The sequence below is a fragment of the Pezoporus flaviventris genome, unplaced genomic scaffold (assembly GCF_033815535.1).
Source record: "Pezoporus flaviventris isolate CSIRO_AGI_PZ_B2104156 unplaced genomic scaffold, CSIRO_AGI_Pfla_v1 ptg000031l, whole genome shotgun sequence".
Taxonomy (NCBI): domain Eukaryota; kingdom Metazoa; phylum Chordata; class Aves; order Psittaciformes; family Psittacidae; genus Pezoporus; species Pezoporus flaviventris.
In genome coordinates this window covers 45,959,197-45,985,049 of record NW_026892579.1, presented here as the reverse complement: position 1 = coordinate 45,985,049, position 25,853 = coordinate 45,959,197, and the positions used below count along the sequence as shown (strand labels likewise).

General features: G+C 41.1%; 1 protein-coding gene across 11 annotated transcripts in view; it reads left to right on the top strand.

The window, feature by feature from the left end:
- PUM2 (pumilio RNA binding family member 2) overlaps window positions 1–13,616 on the top strand; it is a 76,838-nt gene extending 63,222 nt beyond the window's left edge. For 8 of the 11 annotated variants that reach the window (XM_061460895.1, XM_061460894.1, XM_061460896.1 and 5 more), the window contains 8 exons: window positions 3,954–4,221; window positions 4,768–4,897; window positions 7,087–7,221; window positions 7,507–7,644; window positions 9,257–9,382; window positions 10,321–10,442; window positions 11,615–11,807; window positions 12,541–13,616. In XM_061460895.1, the coding sequence (XP_061316879.1) occupies window positions 3,954–4,221; window positions 4,768–4,897; window positions 7,087–7,221; window positions 7,507–7,644; window positions 9,257–9,382; window positions 10,321–10,442; window positions 11,615–11,807; window positions 12,541–12,672 (1,244 nt within the window). In that variant the 3' untranslated portion in view covers window positions 12,673–13,616. The remainder of the gene's footprint in view (window positions 1–3,953; window positions 4,222–4,767; window positions 4,898–7,086; window positions 7,222–7,506; window positions 7,645–9,256; window positions 9,383–10,320; window positions 10,443–11,614; window positions 11,808–12,540) is intronic. The other 3 variants (XM_061460892.1, XM_061460900.1, XM_061460891.1) reach the window with 1 other exon arrangement.
- The last annotated feature ends 12,237 nt before the right edge of the window (window positions 13,617–25,853 follow it).

Genomic DNA, 25,853 nt, shown 5'->3' with positions numbered 1-25,853 from the left:
TAGGAATGTGTTAATTACTTTGTTCCAGTGTCAGTTTTCCTGCATTTGAAGGGATTTGTCAGTTGTCTGTTAACTGCTTCTTTACTGTAATCAGTTGGAGCAGTAAGGTCATGAATTTGAACTACCCTTTCACTCCCAGGGACAAAATCAGGAGGAAGTATTTTTCCTATGCTATAGAAACTCCTTTTATCTTCATAGTACTTTGTTTGATGGTACATTGCAGCATTTCAAGGGTTTGGTGTAGAGTAGGATTTTTAAAGTCTGGTCTTTTGGAGGTAATTATTTTGTGTGCCTTGCAAGCCAAGCTTGCTAGTAGTTTAGGTTTGATGCTTTTGTCTTCAGAAGTGATCATTCTGGGTGAGAATAAAGGCCCCTTGGCAATAGTGTGGGGAACTTTGCATTGTCTCTGTTGTGTTACCTACTCATAGCACTTTGGTAAGCCAGGCATAATAAGCACTGTCATTGATTCATTATATATATATGTATGTGTGTACATATATATGTGTAATTCTGTTTTCCCTATGAAGATGAAATTTTTAGCTGAGCATGAGGTGAAGCTGGTTTTTTACAGATGAGCAAATACTTTGTAGAAATCAAGTTTGGAGTGTTTACTCGTACGTGTTTTACTAGAAAATAATACTGTTGATTGATTTAAACAGGTACTGTGCAGTAAATTTCTTTCGTGTTTTGGTTAGAAACTACTGCAGAAATAGTTTAGTAATATGTACTGACAGATTAATGCTGTCAAAATTAATGTGTCTAGATCTAGTTTTTAATATTTTCATGTTCTCCTTTACATTAAATATGCTGTTGACATTGAGGATGTAGTAATCTAACATGCTTCGTCTCCTTGAAGCTTAGTAAGGCTCTGGTTTAGGTGGTCTAGATCCCTTTTATATCTCTGTGCCTCTTCTTCCCTATGGACTAGCCACAGGGATTTAGATTCAATTAAACTGTAAAACAAAATTATTCATTACGTTAGAGATCTTTGTTTTACCAGATCAGTAGTGATCGCTAAGTGACTAACTGAAGAACAAACTGCACTCTTTATTCCCCAGAGTTGTAATTCTGTGGCTGTAAGTGATGCCTGATACAGTCTTAAAATGTGTTTGCAGAACTGTTTAGAGTGGGTGCTTTTACTCAGTAGAGCATGTTCTCCAAATAATTTAAAAGACCTAGGTTGTTATCTTTTTAGTTCAGAATCTCTGAAACAAGTGTCCCCAGTTCTAGAAGAACATGGAGATGCAGTAGGCCCACCAGGATTTGGGTAGCTAGAATTCAGATTCCAGTTTTCCTTTTCTGAGCTGTTCACACTCAATTTTCAGGAAGCAGGCCAGGTATCCCGAATGTCCACATTAATGCTTTGATGGTTTTGGACTGAGAAAGTAATAAGCACAATATTTAGGAGAATAGTCCATTGTATGCAAGAGTATAACTGTGTGTAGTAAGTACCTGTGACAATGTGCTTTTAGTTCAGGGGTTTTAAGTATTTTTCAGATCTGCTGCTGTAATGAAAGGTTACATGAGAAGAAAGCCAATTACCTTTTAAATTGCTGTTCTTTATAATAGTGTCCAGGGGTTTACAAGGTTAAGCTTTCTGTGCGCTTTTGAAGTCTGACAGGTTCTTCGAGGCACAATGGGTATGTTTTCAGTCTTCCTGTGTTAGGATACTGCTTAACGCGATTGTCTGAAGTAGTTTCACAGGCTAGACAGGAGCCTCCCAGCTGCAGCATAGTCATCTTACAAGTCTTGAAAAGGAGTGGTTCCCAAACTAGGCTGAAGAAAGACTTGATAATCCTGATTGAAACGTATTGTGTACATGTAGTTCTACTACACGTATGTAGTGTATTTGTTAAAAGCTAACAAGTTTCTTAATTTACGTTAAAAAAAAAAATGACTGAAAGAATTCCTGATTTACGTGCAATTCCATGACGCTGTATGATAATTATAGCCATGCAGTTTGAGAACATGTAACCAAAACTGCCCTTAGTTTCTGGCACAGAATTGAGCATGTGATCAGTGGAGCAAGATAGATGCTACAACAGGAAAGTAGCCTCCAAGGCTTCCTTTTAAATAAGCTTTGCTGCCCTCTCGTGGCGTTGGATAGTGTTACTACACAGCATTTACAGGTAAGCTAGGGTTGCATTAATATGTCTAAATAATGTAGAAAAGAAATACCATAATTTCAGGTGCATAACTTTTTTTTAAAAGGCTGTTCCTAGAAGAAAAATGACTGTATAACATCATTCTGCAGTATGCAGAATGTTGGATTTCTTCGTTCTTCTTGTCTGTTAGTATCATATCGCTGCCAGCTCTTTCCAGGAACTAGTGATTGTCAATGGAAATGAAAAATGATAATTGAAAACCTGTATTTTTCTGGCTGTAGTGAATTAAGAGGCTTTAATTTAAAATAAAAGCCTAGTGTGTTTTAAAAGATATTGTGAGGTATAAGGTTTTTACTGATTCTTTATTGATTCTTACCACTGAATTTTGAAAACTAATTGTAAAATAAATACTAATTTTTTCTACTTTAGGGCACAATCCTCTACAGTGCAATAGATGTGATGCTTGATATGTCTTGCAGAGCACTAACATCTGAGATTCTGGTATTGTAGTTTGACCTTACAAAAAAGATACTTTACCATTAATACATTACCAGCCCACTGTAACACTGTTGTCGCCTGGCTTTATAAATACTTGGAACCAAAGAAATGCTTGGCTGGGGCCCTGTCAGCTGATTTCTTTTTTATTTTGTTTTTTATTAATTAATTTTGTAATAGGGCACCATTCAAACAGCACATACTGCAGTTTGTTTTAAATACAAGTGTAGATACTTCTCTGGGCTTTGGAAGGGCTTTCAGTTACTGTCACTTTCTAGATAGGGAAACTGCAAATGCTTTCCTTTTTCAATTCATACTTGATAATTTTAGGTTGTTGGTTTTCAGTCTTTTTTTTTTTAAAGTAGAGTTGAGGTTTCTAGGTGGGAATTGTCTTTGAATATTTCCACTTGTAGTATAGTATAGATGCTTTGTTTGCATGCTGCTTAGGATAATTGCTGCCTGTTGTACAGTGGAGAGGAGGGAGGCCTACTGGAGGAGTTCAGAGTGATATCAGTTGATTAGGAAACAATACATGAGGCGAAATCTACAGGACTGAGATGATGATAGCTGTAGGTGGAATCATTAGCAGAAAGGAGTAGGACCTAAATATAGGCAATTCAGTTTTTAGGAAGTAAGGACAGATGAAGTGTAGTGAGAGTGATGACTGGTTTTGCAGCAAGGAAAGGATTTTGTGTCTCTAAAAGGAGCTTCAGTTTTAGATATCTTTGGTTGTTTTAGAATTAAGTAGAGCATTCTTAGCTACCTGGTTTGAAATTTGACGTACTTGGTGCTTACAAGAGGTACCAGATTAAAAGCCTAGCATGCTGAAGTCATCACATATCCTGCAGAACAGGTACAGCATCACAAGAGGCACCATGTGTGCCTCCCAGAAAATGCCCTTTAATGCTGTAAGTTGGGAAGGTGCCTCAGTAGGGACTGAAGGGTAGTTCAGATTTCATGGTCTATTTGAAACAATTGGCTAACTTTGAGACTACTAACAAGGCTCTAAGTCAGTACCACTTGTGAAGTGGAAATCTGCCCACTGAGCTAAGGTCCACCCAGTTCTAAAGTTTCTGTAAGTCTGGGTGCTCACTTTACCTGCTTTGTTATATTCTTCTAATGACATATCTTTTCCTGGTGCCCTTCACGTAAAATAAAAATGAGGAGGATGGTTTTATTTATTGAAAGTTAAAGTTATCTTAACCCCTCCATCCATAATGAGGTAAATACAAATAACAAGACAATGCTGTTGTGTTCTTTGGCTCCAGGGTGTATCTGTATTTCTAGTACACTTAATGTTTTTCTGTGCTTATTTTCCTTACGGCTTTTACTGACAGAACTGCTTCCTTGTAGGAGGACTGACAAATGGTAGTGGTCGCTATATTTCTGCAGCACCTGGAGCTGAAGCAAAGTATCGCAGTGCAGCAAGTACCTCCAGTCTCTTTAGCTCCACCAGTCAGCTCTTCCCTCCTTCACGCCTTCGTTACAGTAGGTCTGATATTATGCCTTCTGGACGTAGTCGGTTGCTGGAAGATTTCAGAAACAATCGTTTCCCTAATCTTCAACTAAGAGACCTTATTGGACATATTGTTGAGTTTTCCCAAGACCAGCATGGTTCTAGGTAATTATTGTAGTCAATAACTTAATAACATTTTACTGCTTTGATATTGTCATATTAACATCAAACGTTTGAATTAGCTGCTAGTCATCTTAATAAAAAGCATGCCAGTAATTGAAGCACATGCTCTTACATTGACCTTTTTCTTCTCCAAGAAATCTCATTATAAAAGTAGTATAAGTTTAGCTGCTTGTAGAACTTCTCAGTGTATAAATAGCCTCATAACTAGACTTGTAAACTCTAGTATTTAGGTATCAAAAAGGCATTGATTAAGAAAACAAAACAGCTGGCATCTGAAATGTAAAATCATTTTTCAGCAATACCTCATCAGGTACTTAGTTATTGTTACTCTTTTCATCTTTAATCCTTCTCAAATGAAAGTTTTTACTAAAATGTGTCCTTTTATATGCAGAGGCACTACTTTCATTTTAATAAATTTTATAAACGTTGAATACTTACTTTGGAATTTTGAAGTGTCTCATTGAAACAGCGTTTGAGAGGTTTTCCTGTTGTTTATGTAAAGCATAATGGACCTTTTTCTGCACTTAGATTTATACAGCAAAAGCTGGAGCGAGCTACTCCAGCTGAGCGCCAGATGGTATTTAATGAGATCCTGCAAGCAGCATATCAATTGATGACTGATGTGTTTGGAAACTATGTAATACAGAAGTTCTTCGAGGTAAGCATAAACTAAGTGTTAGAACAGAAATTAGAATTAAATGCTTTTAAAATCTGATAATTTTTTTTTCTTAACATCATAGCAGAATTCCACTGGACTTTTACCACAGAACCCAAGTATGTAACACTGCACACGTGTTTTCTGTTTTCTGTCCCCCACTTCCTTCTCATAACAGGCACAGTTTCTCTTAACACTGATGGTGTATATATTGGTGAATGTTGGTGAATTCACAGGCTGCACACTCAGGCTTTGCAAGACTTTTAGCATAATTTACAGAGGTTTTCAGCAGATGATGTGGAACATAAAGATTTGAAGGATAGTTTTACTGGTAAAAGTGGGCCAGGAAAATACTCTTGCACCCACATAAATAGCTGTGTGAACTTCATCCAGAGCCGTCTATGAAGAAACTCATAAAATGTATTGAGGTGGAAGGATTTTGATGAAGGGATGTTAAGATATATCTAGTATTACTAGAACTAGTACTTAAAACAGCTTTTGTTTTTGTTAAAAAATAGGGGGTTAAAAAAGACAAAGCCTTATCAGAAAGTTACAAGATTTCATCTAGAAGAAAAAGCAGTACCTGTGTTCTGGTAAAAAATTATATGTATGAAAAATCTCTAGCGTACTGTACTTTAAATCAAGGACCGTATCAGTTTAGGTGGATAGAAGGTGAAGCTGGAAAACATCCCTTACAGTACCTAAACAGGCCTGGAGAGCCCTAGAGGGATTTATAAGATCAGGTATTGATAGGACAAGGTGTAATGGCTTTAAACTGAAAGAGGGTACATTTAGATTAGGTATTGGGAAGAAATTATTTAGTATGAGGGTGGTGAGGCACTGGCACAGGTTGCCCAGGGAAGCTGTGGCTGCCCCATCCTAGTCAGTGTTCAAGGCCAGGTTGGATGGGACTTGAAACAACCTGGTGTAGTGGAAGGTGTCCCTTTGAGGTCCCTTGCAACCCAAACCATTCTATAGAATCTATGTTTCATGGGGTACCCACTTGTGAAAACTGAAATGATTCTGTGAAAGTGGTTGCTGTAAACAGGAATGTAGTTTTTAAGTATGTAATGTATGAAATTGTGTTCACTTTTTTGCATGCTTTTTTACAACTCAAAACATCTGAAGAGTGTCTGATGTATGGCATGTAGTTGATCTTGTCCAGGGGTCATCAGTTGCTGATTTTTTCCATGTTAGGTTGGATGGTTTTCATCTTAATTCTGCAGAAGAGTTCTCAAGAAAACTGTGCACTAGGCCTTAGTTGTAGTAAGGGCCTTACTTCATTATTTAAGTAGGAAGATGAAGTTGGTTGCACTTTCTTCAGCCTCAAGTGACTACATGTATGGGGTTTGGCAGTTCTCAGCAGTGTTGCATGAATACTACTGGTGCCACCCCACTGGACACTTCAGTGTGGTCACTTGTATTGTGCTAACTCAGGAGCTTGTGTGGGGATCTGGGAACAGGGTTACGTGTGCTATTATGAAGCTTAACTGGGTTCTACTCTGCTCAGTGTGAAGCATCACAGAAGGTTGTAGTAGCGCCATGGAGGGAATAATAATGGCAGGAATTAGTTTCTGCTGAAAAACGTTGATTGAATTAAACTCTTAATCCAGCCATTGCACAAAAACATTGTGATTTTGTTCTGCAAACCCCAAGTACTTCTAGATTTCCCAAAGTGCCAATGGTGAGAATGATCTTCAATCCACATGAAGTTACCAAGATGCTATTTCAAGGGTTGAAATCTTCTCCCCCTCCCCTTCCTGTTACAGCTTGCTTACTGTATGCAAGATGTAAGATACACTGATCAGAAAAAATTTGAGATACCAAAGAAAATCTGATTTAATATGTTATAGGAATCGGTAATTAATTTGCCTGGTGTAATTTGTCTAAATAAATGGGTTATTGCACTCAAACATTCCTACCAACAGGCAAATATAAACTACTTCAGTTTCTTCTCCTGTCTTTCAAGGTCATGCATTTGATAGCAGGTATGTGACTGGAATTTGGAATATTACAAAATGTTGCATTTAGAAAACAAAAGATTCTGATAAATATGCCCAACAAAAGTACAAAGGGAAAAATTATTTGAGGTACCCAGTAAAAAACACATCATGAAAGTACTTCCTCTGACATGTAGATTCCAGCATGCTGCAATATGTCTTCATTTGTTAACAGCATATGTTTTCTTGTAGTTTGGAAGCCTGGATCAGAAGCTAGCCCTAGCAACACGCATACGTGGTCATGTTCTGCCATTAGCCCTGCAGATGTATGGTTGTCGCGTTATTCAGAAAGCACTTGAGTCAGTCTCGCCTGACCAGCAGGTAATTGTAAGTTAGAGTTATACTTTTTTAATTTTGTTTCTTTTTATTTTGTGTCTGTCTGTTTACTTGCTTAAATTGAAGGGAATGATCAACATTATAAAATGCCCTGGGAACTAAAATAGTTGTTTAATGAGGTACACAAGTAAACCACAAGTGAATGTGAAGATTGGACAGTTAGGAGGAAATGGAATATTACTTTGAGGGGGGGGGAAATATTGTAAAGACAAGGATAATCTTTTTGGGGTTTTTTTTTTGAGGTTTTGTTTGGTTTTTGGTTTGATTTTTTTTCAGAACGAAATGGTGAAAGAATTGGATGGTCATGTCCTGAAATGTGTGAAAGATCAAAATGGAAACCATGTTGTACAAAAATGTATTGAGTGTGTTCAACCCCAGTCACTCCAGTTCATCATTGACGCATTTAAAGGACAGGTAGTGTCAACAGTTTGTTTCCTCTTCTGTAGGGTTGCTTTGATTTGCAGATCTTTCTCCATCGTTTGCATATACAAGGTAGTGTTTGAAGCTTTGCAGTCAGCTTAAGTAGGATGAAAAAGGAGTAATAAAATGGAAAAGCTGTCAGAGACAGTTAATGCTGTAAAAGATGAATCTCTTAGAGATAAGGCTCTGGAAAACCTGTTTAGGTTTATTATAAATACATCCAGTGGACGCAGTATAAATACATACACAGTATTTGGCTTTAAGGCCAGGCTTTCTGTTTGAGTCTTGTGATAATGCCATTTCAAATTTCCTTCATAACTTCCAACATTGTCATTTTTGATGTAATAATAAAGCAGCTGCTCTCTAGCATTTATTTTTCATTAAAATTCCCATTTTCTTCTGTTGCAAGCCCATCTTTCAGTGTTTCCCAGTTAACGTCTATCATTAAAGAAATAACTTTGAAGAAATATACTAATATTACCTATATATGGGCTAGTGTGAAGTGAAGGAGGGTGGTACTTGTTTATTTAAGGTTGGTGGTTTTGTTTTGTTTCCAAAACAAGTTAGCTTGCAGCACAGTATCTTATTTTAATAAAGAATATGCTGCAGCTAAGTAAGATTTTAATACTCTGAAACTTTTATAGTCTCAAGAAGAACTGCAAAAATCTTAGTAACTTGGCTGTATTACTAGGTTTTACTTTAATGGATGGCCAAATGTATTTCTTAATAAAATCTACAATATCCTTCTCTCACATTTTGCACAATAGCAATACCTGAATTTATTGTTGTATGTAGTAGTAAATGGCTTACCAAGGTATGTAAAGTCGAGTCTTTTTACATCAGAAGTGTATATGGGGTAGATGAAACACAGTTTCTTAACTGTAAATAGAGCCCCGCCTAAAATGTGTCTGTTTATTTACTGGACATCCATCCTCAGCTCCAAGTCTGAAGTGGCAAATGACAATGAAATGCCACACTTCAGTCATGTAATTTAACAAGACTTATCTCTTTCACTCTCCTGCATCATTTGGATCCGTGTCTAATCAGACAAGATCCCATGTTCATTTCTGCCCAGTACTGACTCACAAATCTTCTGAAATAATCCCTGAAACACAAACCTGGCTTCTGCAGAAGCAATTAAAAGGAGTAAGCAAGATTTTGACTGTATGTTTTGAATACTTCTTTACAAGTTTATAAGAAGGAGCCTAGTGTATGTGCTGCAATGTGAAATTGGTGAAAATCAGCCACAATAATTGAACTTTTTATAAATGTCAAAAATCTTAAATTTGAAAATTAACTATGAAGTTAAAAGGAAAGCTTGAAAGGTGAACAGTGCCTGACTAAGGGTCATTCTTCCTGGGTTTCCTTTACAGCTAAATGTGCTGTAATGAAAACTTGGGGTTTTAGTTATATAATTACTGGAGTCCTTGACACACAAAACCCTGCATTTTCACCTTTTCCTGACCTCCACTGGAGATGGAATTCTGATACTGGCAGGCAAAACTTTTTTTCTAGAAGTACTTGGCACGTTCAATTCTATTTTGAACACGGTAATATTACTGTAAACGTCAGTTGGTGTAACTCCAGTTTGTTATCCTATTTTAAGGTATTTGTACTTTCAACTCATCCATATGGTTGTAGAGTAATTCAGCGTATTCTGGAACACTGTACTGCTGAGCAGACTTTGCCAGTCTTAGAAGAATTGCATCAACACACAGAACAACTAGTGCAGGTTAGTGCGTGTGTTCATTTTTAATGTGTTTCAGAGCTGGTTGTTGTCATAATTTATTCCTATTTCTTAGTTTAAGAAATAATTTAAATGCATTTGCCTCTAATGAGTTTTGTAGACATTAATTTTTTTTTGTTTTCTTTCCTTCTATAGTTTTAATGAAAATGAATTTGGAAGTTGGGAGGCAAAGAAGACATAAAAAGCCCTTTTCTTACACTTTTGACTGTAGCGTCAAATACACATTGTAAACACATGGAGCTAGTGTATTTTTTATTGCAAAGATTGCCTTTTTGTAGTTTATCGTGATTCAGGTGTTCTTCAGAAATTGTGAAAAATATAAATGTTGCATATTCCTACACAAATAGGGCATCTTTTCTAAAAGAGGACAAAAGACAGCATCATTTCCTGTCTTGGTTTCAGATGAAAAGAATGAGTGCTACAAGTGGCTTTGAAATTTTATCAAATATTTCATCAAATATTTGATTTAAATATTGAATCAAATCAAAATAGTGGAAGGGACTTGGTGTTCAGTAGGACCTTCCACACATATTCAGTCTAATTTATTTCTCAGTGGTTTCTTGAATATACAAGACTAGTTAGAACATAACTCTCTTGGGGAACCAAAGTTCAGGGAGATGCTATGACTGCTAAAGAATGATGATCTTAATTTTGAGAACATCTTTCTGTAAGAGGATAGAAGGTACTCCAGCAAAATGCTGGGTTTACAGTTTATTTACATTTGGCACCATAAATTTTGTGGTCCGTTTAAGTAATTCTCCATGCAGTATTTCTTATATCACTTTGTTTCTGTAATGTTGACATTATTGTGTTTTTCCTTATATCTGTGGAAATAGTAATTTGAAAGTTTATATAAATACACAAAAGGTGTGTGGATTGCTTGTTATGAACATAAAAGAATATTGAAGTAATCTTATTTTCAGGATCAATATGGAAATTACGTTATTCAACATGTACTGGAGCATGGCCGTCCTGAAGACAAGAGTAAAATAGTTTCAGAAATAAGAGGAAAAGTTCTAGCTCTCAGTCAGCACAAATTTGCCAGGTATTGCACAGCCTTCATATTTTAAAGATTCCCTGACTTCTAAAGCTGTAGTGTTGGATTTGTTGTGTTACAAAAAGGGGTTGGGGTTTTTTCAGTCATGTAACTTTCCTGAAATTTCATATTCTTATAGAGATGAATGTTAGTGGTATTTTTATATTAGATTTGGGGAAGGGAAAGTGCTGTTCTGTAGCAAAACAGAGAAAACTCCATGCATTTATAAGATGGTTTTTGTTCATCTTGTACAAATGCAGGGAATAAGTTCCAGGTCTTCATGTGAAGATCCCCAGAGACAGGTGAAAAGCTTTCCTAGAACCTGCTTGGTACGCTGGGACTTCCTTGATAAGCTTGTTGGATAAGCTGGGAAAGTCTTAACAGTCCAGCCATGCAATTTACAAGTATAAAAAGATAGCCTTAGAAAGTGGTGGCTCAGCCTGACAAAGATTTTATGCATCAGGAAGTTTTAAAGACTATTGTAGGAGTCCTGAACTACTCTGAAATCAGAACCTAAAATTTATCCTGCAGTGGGTTTTTTTTTCCCAAAATGTATGTATCGTCTCTTGATAAGGAAGCCCCACCTCAGCATTCATTGTGGATGATTTAGTGAGACTCACCTTGTCAACAACATGAAGTAGACACTGATGTTATGGGGGTGTATGTTTTAAAAAATCAGTTGTATGCAAACTGGATTTTAGTTTGCCTAATTAGAACTGTTCAGAATCCTCTCCTTGGAACTTGCGTAATTTCTAAAGCACAAACACAGGACCAGAATCACTTTGCTGTCTGATGAGCAGTGATGGCCTTTCCAGCTCCTGAAATACAGGACAGACCTTCTCTACAAAAAGAAGTATTTGCAGTATCTGATACAGGCACACTCCTGAAAAGTGCCTTTATTCAAAAAGCAGGAAGCCTCATATCTGGCTTTCTCTGTTGTGCCTTTAAAGAGTCCACAACCAGAGTAGATGCAGTAGAATACATCTGCAACCTGAAGTCAGGTATATCCACTGTAGGACCAGTGGAAAGAGCTCCCACAAGAGACTTAACTGTCAGGAAATTTTTTTAATTTTTTTTTACATGAGTGGGAGTGCTGTTAAGTCACTTGAACTGTTCAGATAAATTTAAAAGTGCTACTTAAGAGTGTTACATCTGAATCACAGAATGCATTTGTCTTTCAGCAATGTGGTAGAAAAATGTGTGACTCACGCTTCTCGTGCTGAGCGAGCTTTACTTATTGATGAGGTCTGTTGCCAGAATGATGGTCCTCACAGTGCCTTATACACCATGATGAAGGACCAGTATGCCAACTATGTTGTTCAGAAGATGATTGATATGGCTGAACCTGCTCAGCGGAAGATAATAATGCACAAGGTATATTTGTATGTAATTGTGTTGGTTCAGAAAAATTATCTATACTGTTTTTTCTGCTGGAATACCTTTCCTTCTAGGTGTAAAACTCACTAGTTCTGTAATCTAGAACTTCACATCTAAACATTAAATTCAGTGGGGCTTGATAACGCAGAATACATTTGGGTATCTGAGCACAAAGCTCATGGAAATCCACAGAGGAGTTTCACAAGCTGGATTTCATATCCTCCCTTTGTATCACCTTTTCTGTGGAAATACTTTTAATACAAAAGTGTAGTATCTGTCATCTTTATTAATCTAACAGAAGAAATACAGCTTTCTCTTTTCATTTGCCGGTTGCTGGTATAAATCCATTCTTATCCTTCCTAACATACGGGCCCATTTTCTACTTAAGAATATCCAGACATGGACAAAAGTGATGTTGCCATAATTGCCATAAGGCAATTGAACCCAAGGCCTCTGTATGTTCCTGTAGGAGCTCTGCTTTCCCCAGTTACCAAGAGGGCACCCCCACAAAAGGCCTCCATCCATTTTCTTGTGACAGGTGCATCAGTTGTTTGGTGAGTCAAAGTCACCAATTGACATCTTTCCAAAAACTTCCAAAAGTTTGAAATACAGGAATACAGGCTACAGACTTTTTTGCTTATTTACATAATATTTTTAAAGTGTAGTAACTTCTCCTTGTAAGTTCTGAGGGGAAGAAAAAAAAGAAGCCATAACATGTTTCTTCTTCCAGATTCGACCCCACATCACAACTCTGCGTAAATATACCTATGGCAAACACATTCTGGCCAAGCTGGAAAAGTATTACCTGAAGAACAGTGCTGATCTGGGGCCAATTGGTGGACCACCAAACGGGATGCTGTAAAAGTCAAAAAGAAATGGAAGAAAAATGGAATTGTGAATGATCAAAGCATACAACTTAACTGTAAATGTTCTGATTTTTTAAAATCTATTTATTGACTTTGTTCATCCATTTGTAAAATTTTTATTCTTGTGTATATTTTTGGGGAGTGAATTATTAAAAAAAAAAAGAAAAAAATATCTCCAGCCCTGATGCGGAGACCTATCAGATTGGATGGCTGGCAAAGCACAGAATGCCTGTATATGATGTAATTGTATCAAAATAGCTGTCACATATTTTGTAAATTTTTACCTTGTAAAGTCACTGAAATAGTTTTTAAAGGGAAAAAGTACAGTATTCTTTTAATACACTGGCTTGCAATCTGGTAGGTCTACACAGCATCATAGCACAACAGGTTTATAGAGTTGTATATAGAATTAATCCTTATTTTTTCCCTTTTGTGTGAAGTCTTTTATACCAGATTAAAATTGATCAGCTGCATAAACATTATTTAACATGTCCAAAAGTTAAGTTGTATTTTGGTGGTTCACAACATACTATCCAAATAATAAACAGGGCACAGCAAATTAAAATAGGGATGAACAAAACAGAGGAAACTTTAAGACTAGTTTTAACCACTTGCTGTAGATACAGGTATTTTTTAAATGGTGCCCTAAGGTTTCCTCTAGCAATTAAAAATGAAAGTGCTGTATATACTTATATATTTAATTGTTGTATGAAGTAGAGGGATTAAAATGATGGTGGTACTTCCATTCAGCAAAGTACACTGTTGGAAGAGGAGTGAAGCCTGTATTAACTTTACAGTCAGTTTTACAATGCAGGAAGAGTAGAGATTTGTATTTTTTTTTATTTTGCATATAGAATTAATTGTAAGGATTTGAAAGTGTTGAGCATTTATTTTGCTTTCTCACCATAGATGCAAAACCAAGATAGGTATTGATGAAAAGGGGCCACTGAAAAGTAAACTTGATAGCTCAACATTTTAGCATGATTGATTAAATATTCAGATAGCTTTTTTGCTTCCTATAAATATATGCATTGTATACGTGTAGTTAATAGGTGTAAGTTTACAGTTTGAAAACAAATCTCTTGTTTTGATGTTTATTACAAGCCTTGCTAATTTAGTAGTGACGCTTACCTTGGTTGTACAGATGTACATTTGTAAACCTTCATGCTGTAAATGTAATTTGTTTTACCCCTTTTTGGGACAAAAATTTGCATTTTAGTGTATATTCATATCTCCATTCCCTCTTCTCCCCCCGGCATATAGTGTTGTATAATGTAAATTTATTTCAGCAAATCAAGAGTGATTTTTTAAATTTTATCTTTATATGGTTTCAGAAATACGAAATGGCTTTCTTTTTATCTCTAGTTTATAACATAGCTGTTGATTCTGTTAATATGGACACTTGGGGAAACCAAGTCTGTTCAAATTCTAAGGATAATAAGCATAGTAAGAAATTGACTGAAATACTTGGTTATCACAGAAACTAATGCTTCTTCCATCTTAATAAATGTGGCTTTTTTTTTTTTTTTTGTACAGAAGAGTACTGTATTTTTGAATAGCCTTCTCCCAGCATAAAGCAAATATGTATGATACTGTCAATTTTTTTCTCTGGACATATGACATTATAACAGTAACATAAAGATGATGTACATTTACAAGCGGCCTTATGTACATTTCCCAATGATCTTTTTAAGGCAGAACTGTGACCATATGTGTATAATTAAAATCCTTTTTAATGCTTTGCCTATGGAAATATTTTGGAAAAAAGCTTACTTTGTATATTCAGTTTCTGAAAGATAAAGAAAGTGCTTTGTACGTTGTTGAAGTAAGTATTTTGTGTAAAACATTCATTTGGATGGCTTAACCTAAAGTTTTGATCAACCAAGACAGTTTGAATACAATGTCTTGAGCATTGATCAAATAAAAAGGTGTTACGGTAGGGTTTGATCACGAGGAAGGAAAACAGTAGTGGTATAAACTTGTATAAGGAATTCTTGTGTTACTGCTTTTACCAGGTTTACATAACTTGTATTAAAGCATACATCTGAGGCACTGCATTTTTTAATTGTAGTGTTGACTCATCAATAGGCAAATGGGAAAGTTTGTTCTGGCCTGCTTCCAGTTTCTGAATCTGTCCTTTAGTGCCCACATGGAGGGGCCTGATTATTCTTGGTAAGCACAATTGGAATTGCCAAGTAGATTTTGCATGGCAGTTCACAAAATTCCCCTCGAGAGGCACAAGCTCTGTCATTGGAGCCAGAGCTTTCCCCTGATCACACAAAAGGTGATTTTGAGCCACTTCCCTTGGACACATTAATTCTACTCAGTGACTCTGTATTCTGTGTAGAAAGGCTGGGTGTTGTAATCCATAGAGCTGACATTCCCATCAACTCGTAAGTTGGGCTTTCAGGGATGTCCAGGCAGAAACTAAAAATGTCCCAGTACTTTGTCCCTGTAGCACTCATGCCATGGTTAAATTTAAACAGTCCTGTAACTGTCACCATTAGTGCTTTAAGTATTTTGAACATAATCTTCCACATGTTAAAATCATTTTGCAGAAATTCCATCCAGGAATGTGAAAAGCACAGGGTTTCCTTTCTACTATTTTAGGCTTTGGGGTAGAACCACTAGAATTTTTGCTCAAGTACTGCTTTTTGATATAGATTGTTTATGGACCAGTTTGATTAGGTTTGACTCCAGGTGGCTTATATTGAATAATGTAATGTTCACGTGCATATACTGTAAAAATCAAAATGAAAATGTGTGAATAACACTGTGTGAAATACATCTGGTTTTGTGTTTTTCCTGTAGGAAACCAGCCATTCTTTATACTTTTACATGACTCGTCTGCTAAATGTGGAGCTCAGCTTTGAGAAGTCACTGATTTATAGTGAGCTGGTGGAAACCAGTCAGTTACTGAAGAATCCTGTGTTCTATCATTAAGTTCCCATAGGTCAGTTCTGAGCACCTAAATCCTCAGATTGTCTTACAAAATGTCTTTACAGGTGTACAGTTAAGGCTCCAGCCTGATGACAGCTTCTCTCTACACTACTTGATCCAAGATGAGTTCTTGAGCATTTGAGAGGGCAAAGATGGTGTGAGCTCTGAGAACTGATTTTAGCTTCAGGTGTCAGAGTGGTCTGACTGCAGGGGGAGTGAGTCTGCTTCTTGGTATTAAACTAACTCAGCTATCCAACTGGCCCCTTCTGGAGAGAACAGCCATAATGCTATGACCTCCATCCCTGATTGCTAGATCCACTGATGCCTCTTCGTCAGAGTATGGGGAAGATTGAGGCGTCTTGAGATCATAATGCCTTAGTGGCTTAGAGTGCTGATGGAGACTGAGACCAATGTAGATACTCCTTTTCCCTCTGCTCTAAGGAACAGGCATTTGAAGAGATGCTCTGACTCACTGTGTAGTAGCATGGTAATTAGGTTGATCTGTCGATCAGTTCCCTGAAAATGTTTGATGTTCAGTATACTAGGAAAGTGGGTAAACACCAAGGTCACAATTCCCATTGTGTCATTCAGGGAAATAAAGCTGAGAGAATAACTGCAAAAGTGTTTTAAGATCTAGTGACTGGTCATTAAAACTGTATATTGCATCTAAGTCATGCACCTGGAGAGAGAACCCAATGTGAACTTGTCAAAAGCAGTTTGCTGCTGAGTGGTTGCAGTTGAGTCAGACATGGTGCTCCAATGCTGAAACTTGTGGTGCCTGGTCATTGTGCATCCCAACAGCAGCAGGTTGTTTTTAGTTTAGTGATGATGCAGTTCTGTGTTGCTGCTTGAGGAAGGAAAGTGAAGAAGCACGTACTGTATCTGATCTCAGCTGTCCCAGCCCACAACAGGGTGGGAACATCTGTCAATTTAACACAATGGTTCACGTCATACCAAGCTAGTGGTAGCATTTGAAGTTATCCCAGTGTCTCATTAGTCAATGGGCAACACTGATGTTTTGATAAATGTGTGCTACAGGTAATGCTTTACTCTGTCTTGAATAGTTTGAAGCATTTCCTGTAATTGTAAACAATATCAGAACACTTGCAGGCACTCTGCCCAAAGATTTCCAAATCAAGTTCTTCTTGGCTTGAGGATGAGGAAACTTGGTTCCTGTCAGAGATACAATGTCCCTCTTGGGGCTCTGCTTGGGTCCTCAAGGGCTAGTGTGTAGAATTGGGCTAGGGAGGTTTGGGAGAACTTCACAAATGCAGATTCTGCTGCAGTGTGAGTGATGTTGCCAAATGAGCCTGGGCTGTCAGCGCTCCTGTGTGGCAGAGCAGCCCAGGCCTCCCTCTTTCCATCATCAGATCAGGTTAGAAACCAGCACTGTTACCATGGAAAGACCAGTCATAGGACAGGATGACCATCAGGTGTTGACAGCACTCCAGAGCCAGTACAGGTGTCGTGGTTTAACATAGGGGCTTTTCCCTGCTACTGCAATGCCCATGTCAATGAGATGAGGCAATTGCTTCTACCTAAGAGTGAATCAAATCCCAAGATTCTATATTAAGTTTCAGAACACAGAGGCTATCAGGAAGCTGCCACCCTGCATGGGGCAGAGAGCCGGTAGGGAAGACCAGTGTGCTTAACCAACTGCTGGTGTTCCTTGGTGAGGTGGTGCAGGAATGTTTCCTCCTTTGGACAGAGCCCGCTTCTTCTGCGTGCCAGCTCCTAAGTGAGGGAACTTGCCCAGCAAATGAGGTGCTTGAACTAGTTTCCTTTATCAGCCTCAGGGTTCTGAACCCACCTCCCTCACTTCAGAGGACTATGTTCTAATCACAGGGAGCTGGGCGGGTTCACTTTCTACTCCTGAATTTGGGCTGGGCTTTTAACAGGGCTTCAGGTGTTCCTTGCATCACAAACAGCACAAGATGGAGCATGACTCCTGAAGCATGCAAGTGGAAGTGGGTAAGCTTCTGCTCTCAAGATCCTTGTCTCCACCTCAATTTTCCCAGGCTCAATGCAAAATAGCTCTTGTGAGCAACATTCCCCCATCGTTAATGAACGAGAAATGCTCCAGAGGCTTTTTATATAGCAGCTGAAATGTGGGAAGACCTAGTCTAAAGACCCTCTTTGTTACATTAATAAGAACAGACATAGGAATAAAATGTGCACCCTCTCACCAGCACTGCTCATCTGGGCAGAAGAGGCCTTCTGCCTCTTCCTTCTCTGCTTGCATGAACCTACCCAATCCTCAAGTGTCTGTATCTGCAAGAAGAGTCAGGGGCACATTGCAGGTGACACAGCTGATGTATTAGAGCATGGGACAGGGAGAAGCCCCTTAGCACCCTGAGCTGAGCAGCCCTAATCAGCTTCCTTCGAACCTCAGACCTGCCTGGAGGGTTCAGATTTCCTGGCAGCCACATGCCACTGCAGCCCTTCCCAGCTCCGCTGCTGGATCCATTCCCAGCCAAGCCTGAGGGGGACGGGGGGAAGAGAACCCTCCCCTGGTACAGCAGTGCTCACGCTCAGGGCCTCTCCAGGGAGCACAGCAGCCACTGTCTGCTGAGCACACACAGGTTCACACACTGCTGCTGCACAAACACTCGCATCGGTTGTTGGCTGCAGGTCCATGGAGCTGCCACTGTGGTGCAATGTCACTGGTGGGGACTGGGGAGGAACTGACCAAGCTGCTGAGGCCCCTCTCCTCACAGGTCAGGTGTGCTGTGCTCTCTCAGGCTGAATGACCACAGTCTGCTCCCATCAAAGGGCTTTTGAGAGCCATTTCACATGTCAAAGTAGGTCCCAAAATGAAGCAGTATCCCAACAGATACAGAGCTGCTTACTGAGGTTCAATGGAAGCTACAAGAAGTGGGAGTGTTACAGCAGGGGTGACACACAGGAAAGTGGTGGTAGAAAGCATCAGCCAGCCTGGGCAGCGAGGGAGATGATGGCAGAAATCACACTCACAGATGTATTTTCTGCTCCCATGAGTGCAAATATAGGCACTTTATTCCTTGTCTGTCTCAGGAGAACCAGAAGCCAGAGGTTCTCTGGTGGGAATGCAGACCTCCCTTTCTTCCCCTATATAATCCTTATCTCCCGTTCTCTAAGAGAGCTGAGATACTTCCTGATGCTGTATTTGCAATTCTCCTCTATCCCAGGATCAATGCAAGAGGAGATATTTCAGGAGACCACCTGCTCATACAAGCTAGGATCTTGGGAAAGGATTCAGCCCAGTTGGTTCTCCATTGGGCTCAGGTCTGGTGGGTCTGCCTCAGTGCTGTTCCCTCCTCCACACCTTTGCATATAAACTGGCCTCCAGAGACTGGTACAGCAATCAGAGCAACCACTGGTTAAGTAAGGATTAGAATGCTGTAGCTGGGCTGAAGAGCTGAGGATTGACAAACTTGATGCAAGCCAGAGTCAGGAGGGATGTTATGCACTGAGCAGAGTTAACCCCTGTCCAAGCTCCAGGCTATATACTTACCTCATTCAACTAGGTCATTTGGCTCTTAAAAAGCCTTTTTGTTTGAAAACTGACTATCTTAAGTACTCCAAAATTCACATGATGTTTCTTATTTCCTTGCAATGTCATGTGCCTCATGAGAACCCTGGGTTTGATTATTCATCCCAGTTTGAGAGTCACATGAGCTCACATCCTGCTGGAAAGGGTCTCTTATCCAACACTACCCCATGCGCCACCCCCTCCACATGTGGAGAACCAGAAGCCCAGAGATATGATCAGAATGCTAAAGGTCACCCACTCTATACATCCTGAAGTGCTGTACAGCACCCACTACCCACTTTTAGAAGGGATAATCCCACAAAGATCATGCAGCTACACTCCATCAGAGAGGCTATGGGGGATACTATCCCCATTTAGAACCACTTCTGTTAGGGTGTAGACAGTTCCATGTAGACACACTGGGAACAGATCCTGTGGCCTGCTTGGCTGCCTGGTACAACCTTGAGCATCCAAGACACCTGGATAGGGCAGATGAACATCCCCTAGGATGCATCAGCCTAGCCTCTACTTTCCACTCCAGAAGGGCATTTAAGGCGGTCATCGGACACTTTCATACAGACAATGGGTCTCTCCACCTAGAAGAAACCAAGAAACTTTTTATAAATGAGTGGTTAAAAGGGGGCAGGAAGGAGGGAATAGGAGGTAGGAATAGGCGCAACAGGTTTGTGGGGTGGGAGTGAGAACAGCTCTATATTGCAGAATAGAATGGGATGAGAAATGGAAAAAACAAGGTGTACACATCCCCACACACATGCTCAAAGCTACTGTAACCACCATGTAATAAACAACTATAATGACTCTTTGGATTATAAATACTGGGAGAAGGGGAGGAGGAAGAAGCACTTTGGGAACCCAATGTTTAAAAAAATAATAAAAAGACACCTTTATGCAAGCAAAAGCTTCACTGCAGACCTCCCTGTGAAGTATAGCTGATCCTGCAAGTACACAAAAAGAAATCAGGCTTCAAAAGGAAAGGAAACATCAGAAAATATTAAACAATCAGAATACCTATGTTCACCCTGCTGGAGTTGGTGCTGCTCAGAGTGCAGCAGGCAGTGTGCACATGTGCCACACAAAGCTGAAACCCAAGGTCTCTCTTCCCCATAGACATGTGGGTCAGCACTGCAGAAACCCAATGCACAGTCCAACCAGGGTTACAGCCCTTGCTCCCCTCCTTTCTTCCAGTCCCTCACCCATGTACATCCCCTCCGGCACACCCCTGCTATGCTCCCCCTTGCCAGCACCCTGCCTCCACCTGGGAAATGCTCCCATGGTGGTTCATCACCATAACACGTGCTGATGGGCACAGAACTCAAGCACAGGTCGGTCCCTGCTCCAGCCTTGCACCAGCTCCACCCATGCAGCCCAGGAGCACAAACCTGCCTGGGGTGGGGGTTACACCAACCCTGCTCCCAGGTGGGGCAACAACAGGAGCTGGACAAAGGCGTTCTTCTAATGAATGCGTGAGAAGGTCCAGGATGAAGGATGAGACAGGATGGGTGGGGAATCAACGGGTGAATCAATGCTATGACAGCACAGGCTGGAGTCACTCGCACCGCCTGGAGGGATGCAGCAGTGGAGTGACTGCACACAGCCCTCAGACAGCCAAGACCTGCAGATATGGGTAAGTCACCTCGAGATGCTAAATGAAGGATGATAATTGCAGCAAGATGCATCTTTTTGGTCAATCATGAAGAAAACCTGTATGATATGTCAAATTCCCAGCATAATCATGATCCGTAGCAAGAGTAAACAGTAAAACCTGAAGTTAGCCTGAGAGCAGCATTTCTCAGAGACCCTCAGCAAGTGTGGGGTTTGGATCCCATCAGCTTGATGAAAAGAGAATCAACACAACCCCCAAACACAGCAGTATTTGTCACAGCATTTCAAACATCTGTTCTAACTGGCAGCGAGGGAAATCTATCTAAAACCCCTGGTGCAGCCTAACCCTGCTCTCACGGCTGCTCTGCTACAGCATCTGCTTTTTCCAAGACCACAGCTTTTTTGCATACGTAGGAGTATTAAACCTGCTTTGGCAGAATTCCTGGAGCTCTACATGCTTACTCAAATGCTCCATGTAGCAGAAACACCTAACCCAAGTCACTTGGCTGTTGAAAAGTGACAGTGTTGAAGCACACAGTTAGTTAACCTGTTTCACATGGACTGAATGCTTCTACATTTTGGTTAAAACTCTTCAGTCTTCGCCTTCATTTGAAACTGTTTAGCTAGCAGAACAGCACTGGTTTGTGCAAATTCTGATAACTAATCTCAAGAGTATGTGGTATATTTGGTACAGCCAGAGAGAAACAGGCACTACATCCCACAGGGAGAACTTTGATAAAAGTTTTATGCAAGTTATTGAAGCATCCAGGAGCCTCTATCACAAACCACGACAGTAAAGAAATACAGAGCACAAATAAAGGAGTCCTTTGATAAAAGATTACATCTCATTTGACTTGCAGCATCCTCCCAGGCAAATAATGGGTCTCTGTGGCACCGCCAGAGTTCACTGTAGGATTAAAACTACAGGTTTTTATTCTCACTTAGTCATCAAGGCACTGAAAACATGCTAACTCTCACAGCCTCTGTTTTGCAGGATGGCAGCAGGCAGCAACAAAGGGTCCAACTTCTCATCCACGCTCAAAGGGTTTGTAGCTCAGGCATCCAGCCTGTAAGCCTTGGTCTCAGCATCTCTCCAGTGAATGCACTGAGGAAAGTTCCTGTCCTTTGTGGGATTGGCAGAACCCCCCCAGGAAGCACCAGGCTGGCTGCCAGAGAGGAAGCCAGCAGGTACTGAGCAGGGGGTACTGTGGAAACAGAGGGTTCTGTCCTCTGTGCTTCTTCCTTTTATTCCAACGCTCCCAGCAGCGGCAGCCACCTGCCTGTATATCCCTGGGAACTGTGATACCCTTCTCTCCACGCTCATTCTCCTGCCAGGGCAAACCCCATTCTGTGCTCACATTATTCAGGGTCACAGAGGCTGAAGGGTTGTGCACTACAAACTGGTCTTAGTCACTGCAGGTGAGTTGTCCAGAGTTAACCACATGGCAAATGAATCACAGAAATGCAGAAGAGTCTCTCCCTGGGCAAGGGAAAAGAACAAAAAAAATGTGGTTATTCAGGTGAGTACTTCAAGAAATACCTGCTTAGTCCACAGCCCTGAGACTGGTGGGCTGTAATTGTTGAACAGTGAAAGCACCAGCCAGCATTACAGCAAAAGGCCTCATTAAGAGGGAAGCAAGTCAGTCTTTTCTTGTGGGCAACATCCATGTAACTTCAGTCAAAACCCACAGAGGCTAATGGGAAACCCCTCCATAGGTTGTGATGCACCAGCTCCCAAAATCCAGCTCTGAGGCTCTCTGTAATGAGCGTGCAGGATCCTACAAGGCCTTCACATGCAGCATCAAAGAAATGCAGCTGGTTCCATTACAGCTCTTTATGAAAACAATCACAAAAGTGGCATGCCAGTGCCAGATGGGCTTTTGCCAAAGTTCTGCTGAATTAGTCAAGAAACACCTGGTTAGTGGTACAGGCACATCTATATATAGTTTTCAGTGTCCACCAAGTTCTCATTAGCAGGACACAGGGAAAGGGGAGAGAGGAGAGGAAAGCAAGCTACTGAATTCTTGAGAGAGGCAGCCAAGTTGATTCAGTTGGCTTCTAAAACCAATACTGTAGCTACACTGATGCTTGAACCATTAAACATCACATTCTTTAAGCTGAAAAAAAGCACCCCAGAGTTTTTGCAAGAAGGCCTATTGTCCAAATAAGCAAGGTCATCCCTTCCATCAGGGCATTGCATGGGGGAGAAGAAAGTAGTCAGAGCAGTCTTTCCTCAGGATAACTTCACACTACACACCTTGGGGCTGGTCAGGGGCAGCCTCCACTGGTCTCACTTCCTGGGAGTGAAAGCCAGGAGGCAGGTGAAGCTGCTCAGAGGTGTCCGACTCACTGCACAGGCGGCCGGACAGAACAAGCACAATCAGATATCACTGTGGAAGCACACCAGGTGCACTCAGACGATCCTATAAAATCAGTGTCTGCATTTGAAAGGGTCTGAATCAATCATTTCTACATCAATCTGAAAGGACATCCACAACAAACTGCACAGGATTCACCAGGGTGTGGGAGGAGGCGAAAAGAGAGTTCAGTGTATTCCGTGCCACCACCCTGAAAAAAGAGTGATGGTGTTAGGAATGGGGGACCACAGCATCTGAGCTCCCAGAGCATGAGCCAGCACAACGACTGGGAGCCAAGCATACTGCCAGACAAGCTTTGGGAACACAAGGTTGAAAGCTTTCTGCTTCCTCTGCAGACTTGTTCTTGATTTAAGGAATGGGCAGATTGCTCTTTAGTTACTGCATGGATTTAGAAAGAAGAGGATGTGGTGTGAGCCACGGGGAGCAGAGGCACTGGCCCGAGCGACTTTGAAGGGGAAGGAATAGAGACGCTCCAGGCCAAATGAAACTTTGCAAACCTTCCTGTTCTCCACAGTCTCCAAATAAATCATCAGCCATATTGTCCAAACCTCCTCCTGGCCCTTTCAGGACAGACAATCCTTCCTCTTCTATTCCCAAGTTTTAGGCCACTGATCAGGACCTCTTGTTGACAGTTCACAGCTCTGAGGCACCATTCATGGGAAAAAAACAGATGCTGAAGGGAATGTCAGTGACAGCACTTACCAGACACCATCGCTTGTTTTGGGTGCATCTGCCACCTCACTCCAATCAGTTTCCAGGGCAGACTAAACTTGAATGCATTCAACTAAGCATATGTAACACCCTGTAACTGCCAATGTGCCTGAAAGCACCCTCTTTCCTCTCTGTCCTCTTCAGCAATTGCCTCACAGATTCAGGACTTTCACTCAAATACTACATGTGACGGCTGAGAAGTGAAACACATGAGGAGCTGTGGGTTTCCTGTTCTTAAAAACCCCCTTTAGTTAACTGAGCTACTAAATAAGGGGGGCGGGGGGGAAGGATTTTTCCCTCTGGCACAAAAGCAATGATGGAGAAAAGGACAACCAGCAGTGGGGAAGCCAGTTATCTGAAGCCAACCAGAGACAGCACCCATTGTCAGCGAGCTGTCAGCTTCACAACCCCCATAGGCAGGCAACTGCCTGCACACTCAAACCAACTCAATATCTGCATATACTCTAACCTACCACTGTGTATTAGGGAATATATTGCCATCTCCATCCCAAGGTGTCAAGCTGTAACATCCTCAAACAAGTCTGTCAACAGGCAAAGTCACTGTGATGTGATTGTGAACCCATACAGCTTGATGCCATGGGTATGATCCAGCCCTTGTTAAGGAACTCAGAACAGAATCAGCTTTCTCTAACCCCATCCCATCTGGTCACAGTTAATAAACCATCTGAAGACACATGGCATCAGACATGAGGCAACCATCTGCTCTACAAGCTCACTGCTGCTGGTGGGCAAACTCAAGGTGAGGAGACAGTGACAGTGGCCATATCCTCACACACCACTGTGGGTAGGTCTGGCACCTGGAAAGCCAGGCAGGCCGCTCCTGCCATTGTGGGATGCTCACATTCATTAGGGAATAAGGAACGATGGCTTTGACTGAAAAACACAGTGAAGAATGGTGGCGGTTGCCCAAAAGCAGCAGTTGCCATCCCTGCTCCCCCCTTGCCTCTGGTGGTGGCAAAAGCAGCAGGCTGGATTCCTCCCCCAGCTGTGTTTCCCCTCTTTCCATGGCAGGACACAGTTCAAACCAGCCCCTATCCCTGGGGAGGCTGAGTTCAATTGGGCTACACTGCTGGAAGCCCTTGATCTAGTTCTGGGAAATCCCCACAGCTCCACTGCACTGGGCAGAGGCAACCAACTCCTAATATCCCCTGAGCTCAGGGCTGCCAAGAAGCTCCTTTCCATACAAGTCTCATCTGGCTTTTCAGCATGGCGCTCTTTTGACTGAAACCACAATACTTAGCATGCTTCAATGATCAAGCAGAGGGCACAGGAATGTCACTTGGCTTCCAAGTGCAACATTGTTCCTCCCTTAGCCCATTCACAGATCCTGACCAGAACATCCCGATCAAGCTCTAAATATTTTCTAGAAAATCCAGGGAGAAGGACCACAGCACTGTTTGAGCTACCACCTCCCCAGACACACATGTGCCTATGCTTGCATGGAACCCGTGTTGTGCAACCCCACCAGTGCCTTGACATTGCCCCCAGAGCCCTTGTGCAAGTGTTTCCTTACTCCTTTGTGTCTGCATCAGATAGACCCTCCAAGGGTCCCTCCAACAGGCCATCCAAACATCCACCAGATGCAGTCGTGGCCAAACCAGCCTCTGCTACACTAAAATAAGCCAAGGATGCTGACCATGCCCATTGTATATTCCCCGATTTGCAGTGACCCACCACAGCTGGCTGTCACAACCTACCCACTGAGCCCAGACAACATTTCCAGCCTTAAGCTCTGCAAACCCCATCACCCAAGCCTCATTCCAAAAATCTAACCTCCAACATCCATGTTGGATCAGGCTCAGGATGTGGTTCAGAAAAGCTGCTCTCCCAGATGAGATATACTGCTCTGGCACAGCCACCCACACAGCACCCACATCTCCCATGACTGCACCTCACATGCCAGCAGCCATCTTGGCTGTGGGGCCCCACATATGCCATCTTCTCACTGTCAGCCCCACTGTGGGGAAAACATGGTGACCACAGCTCATCTGAA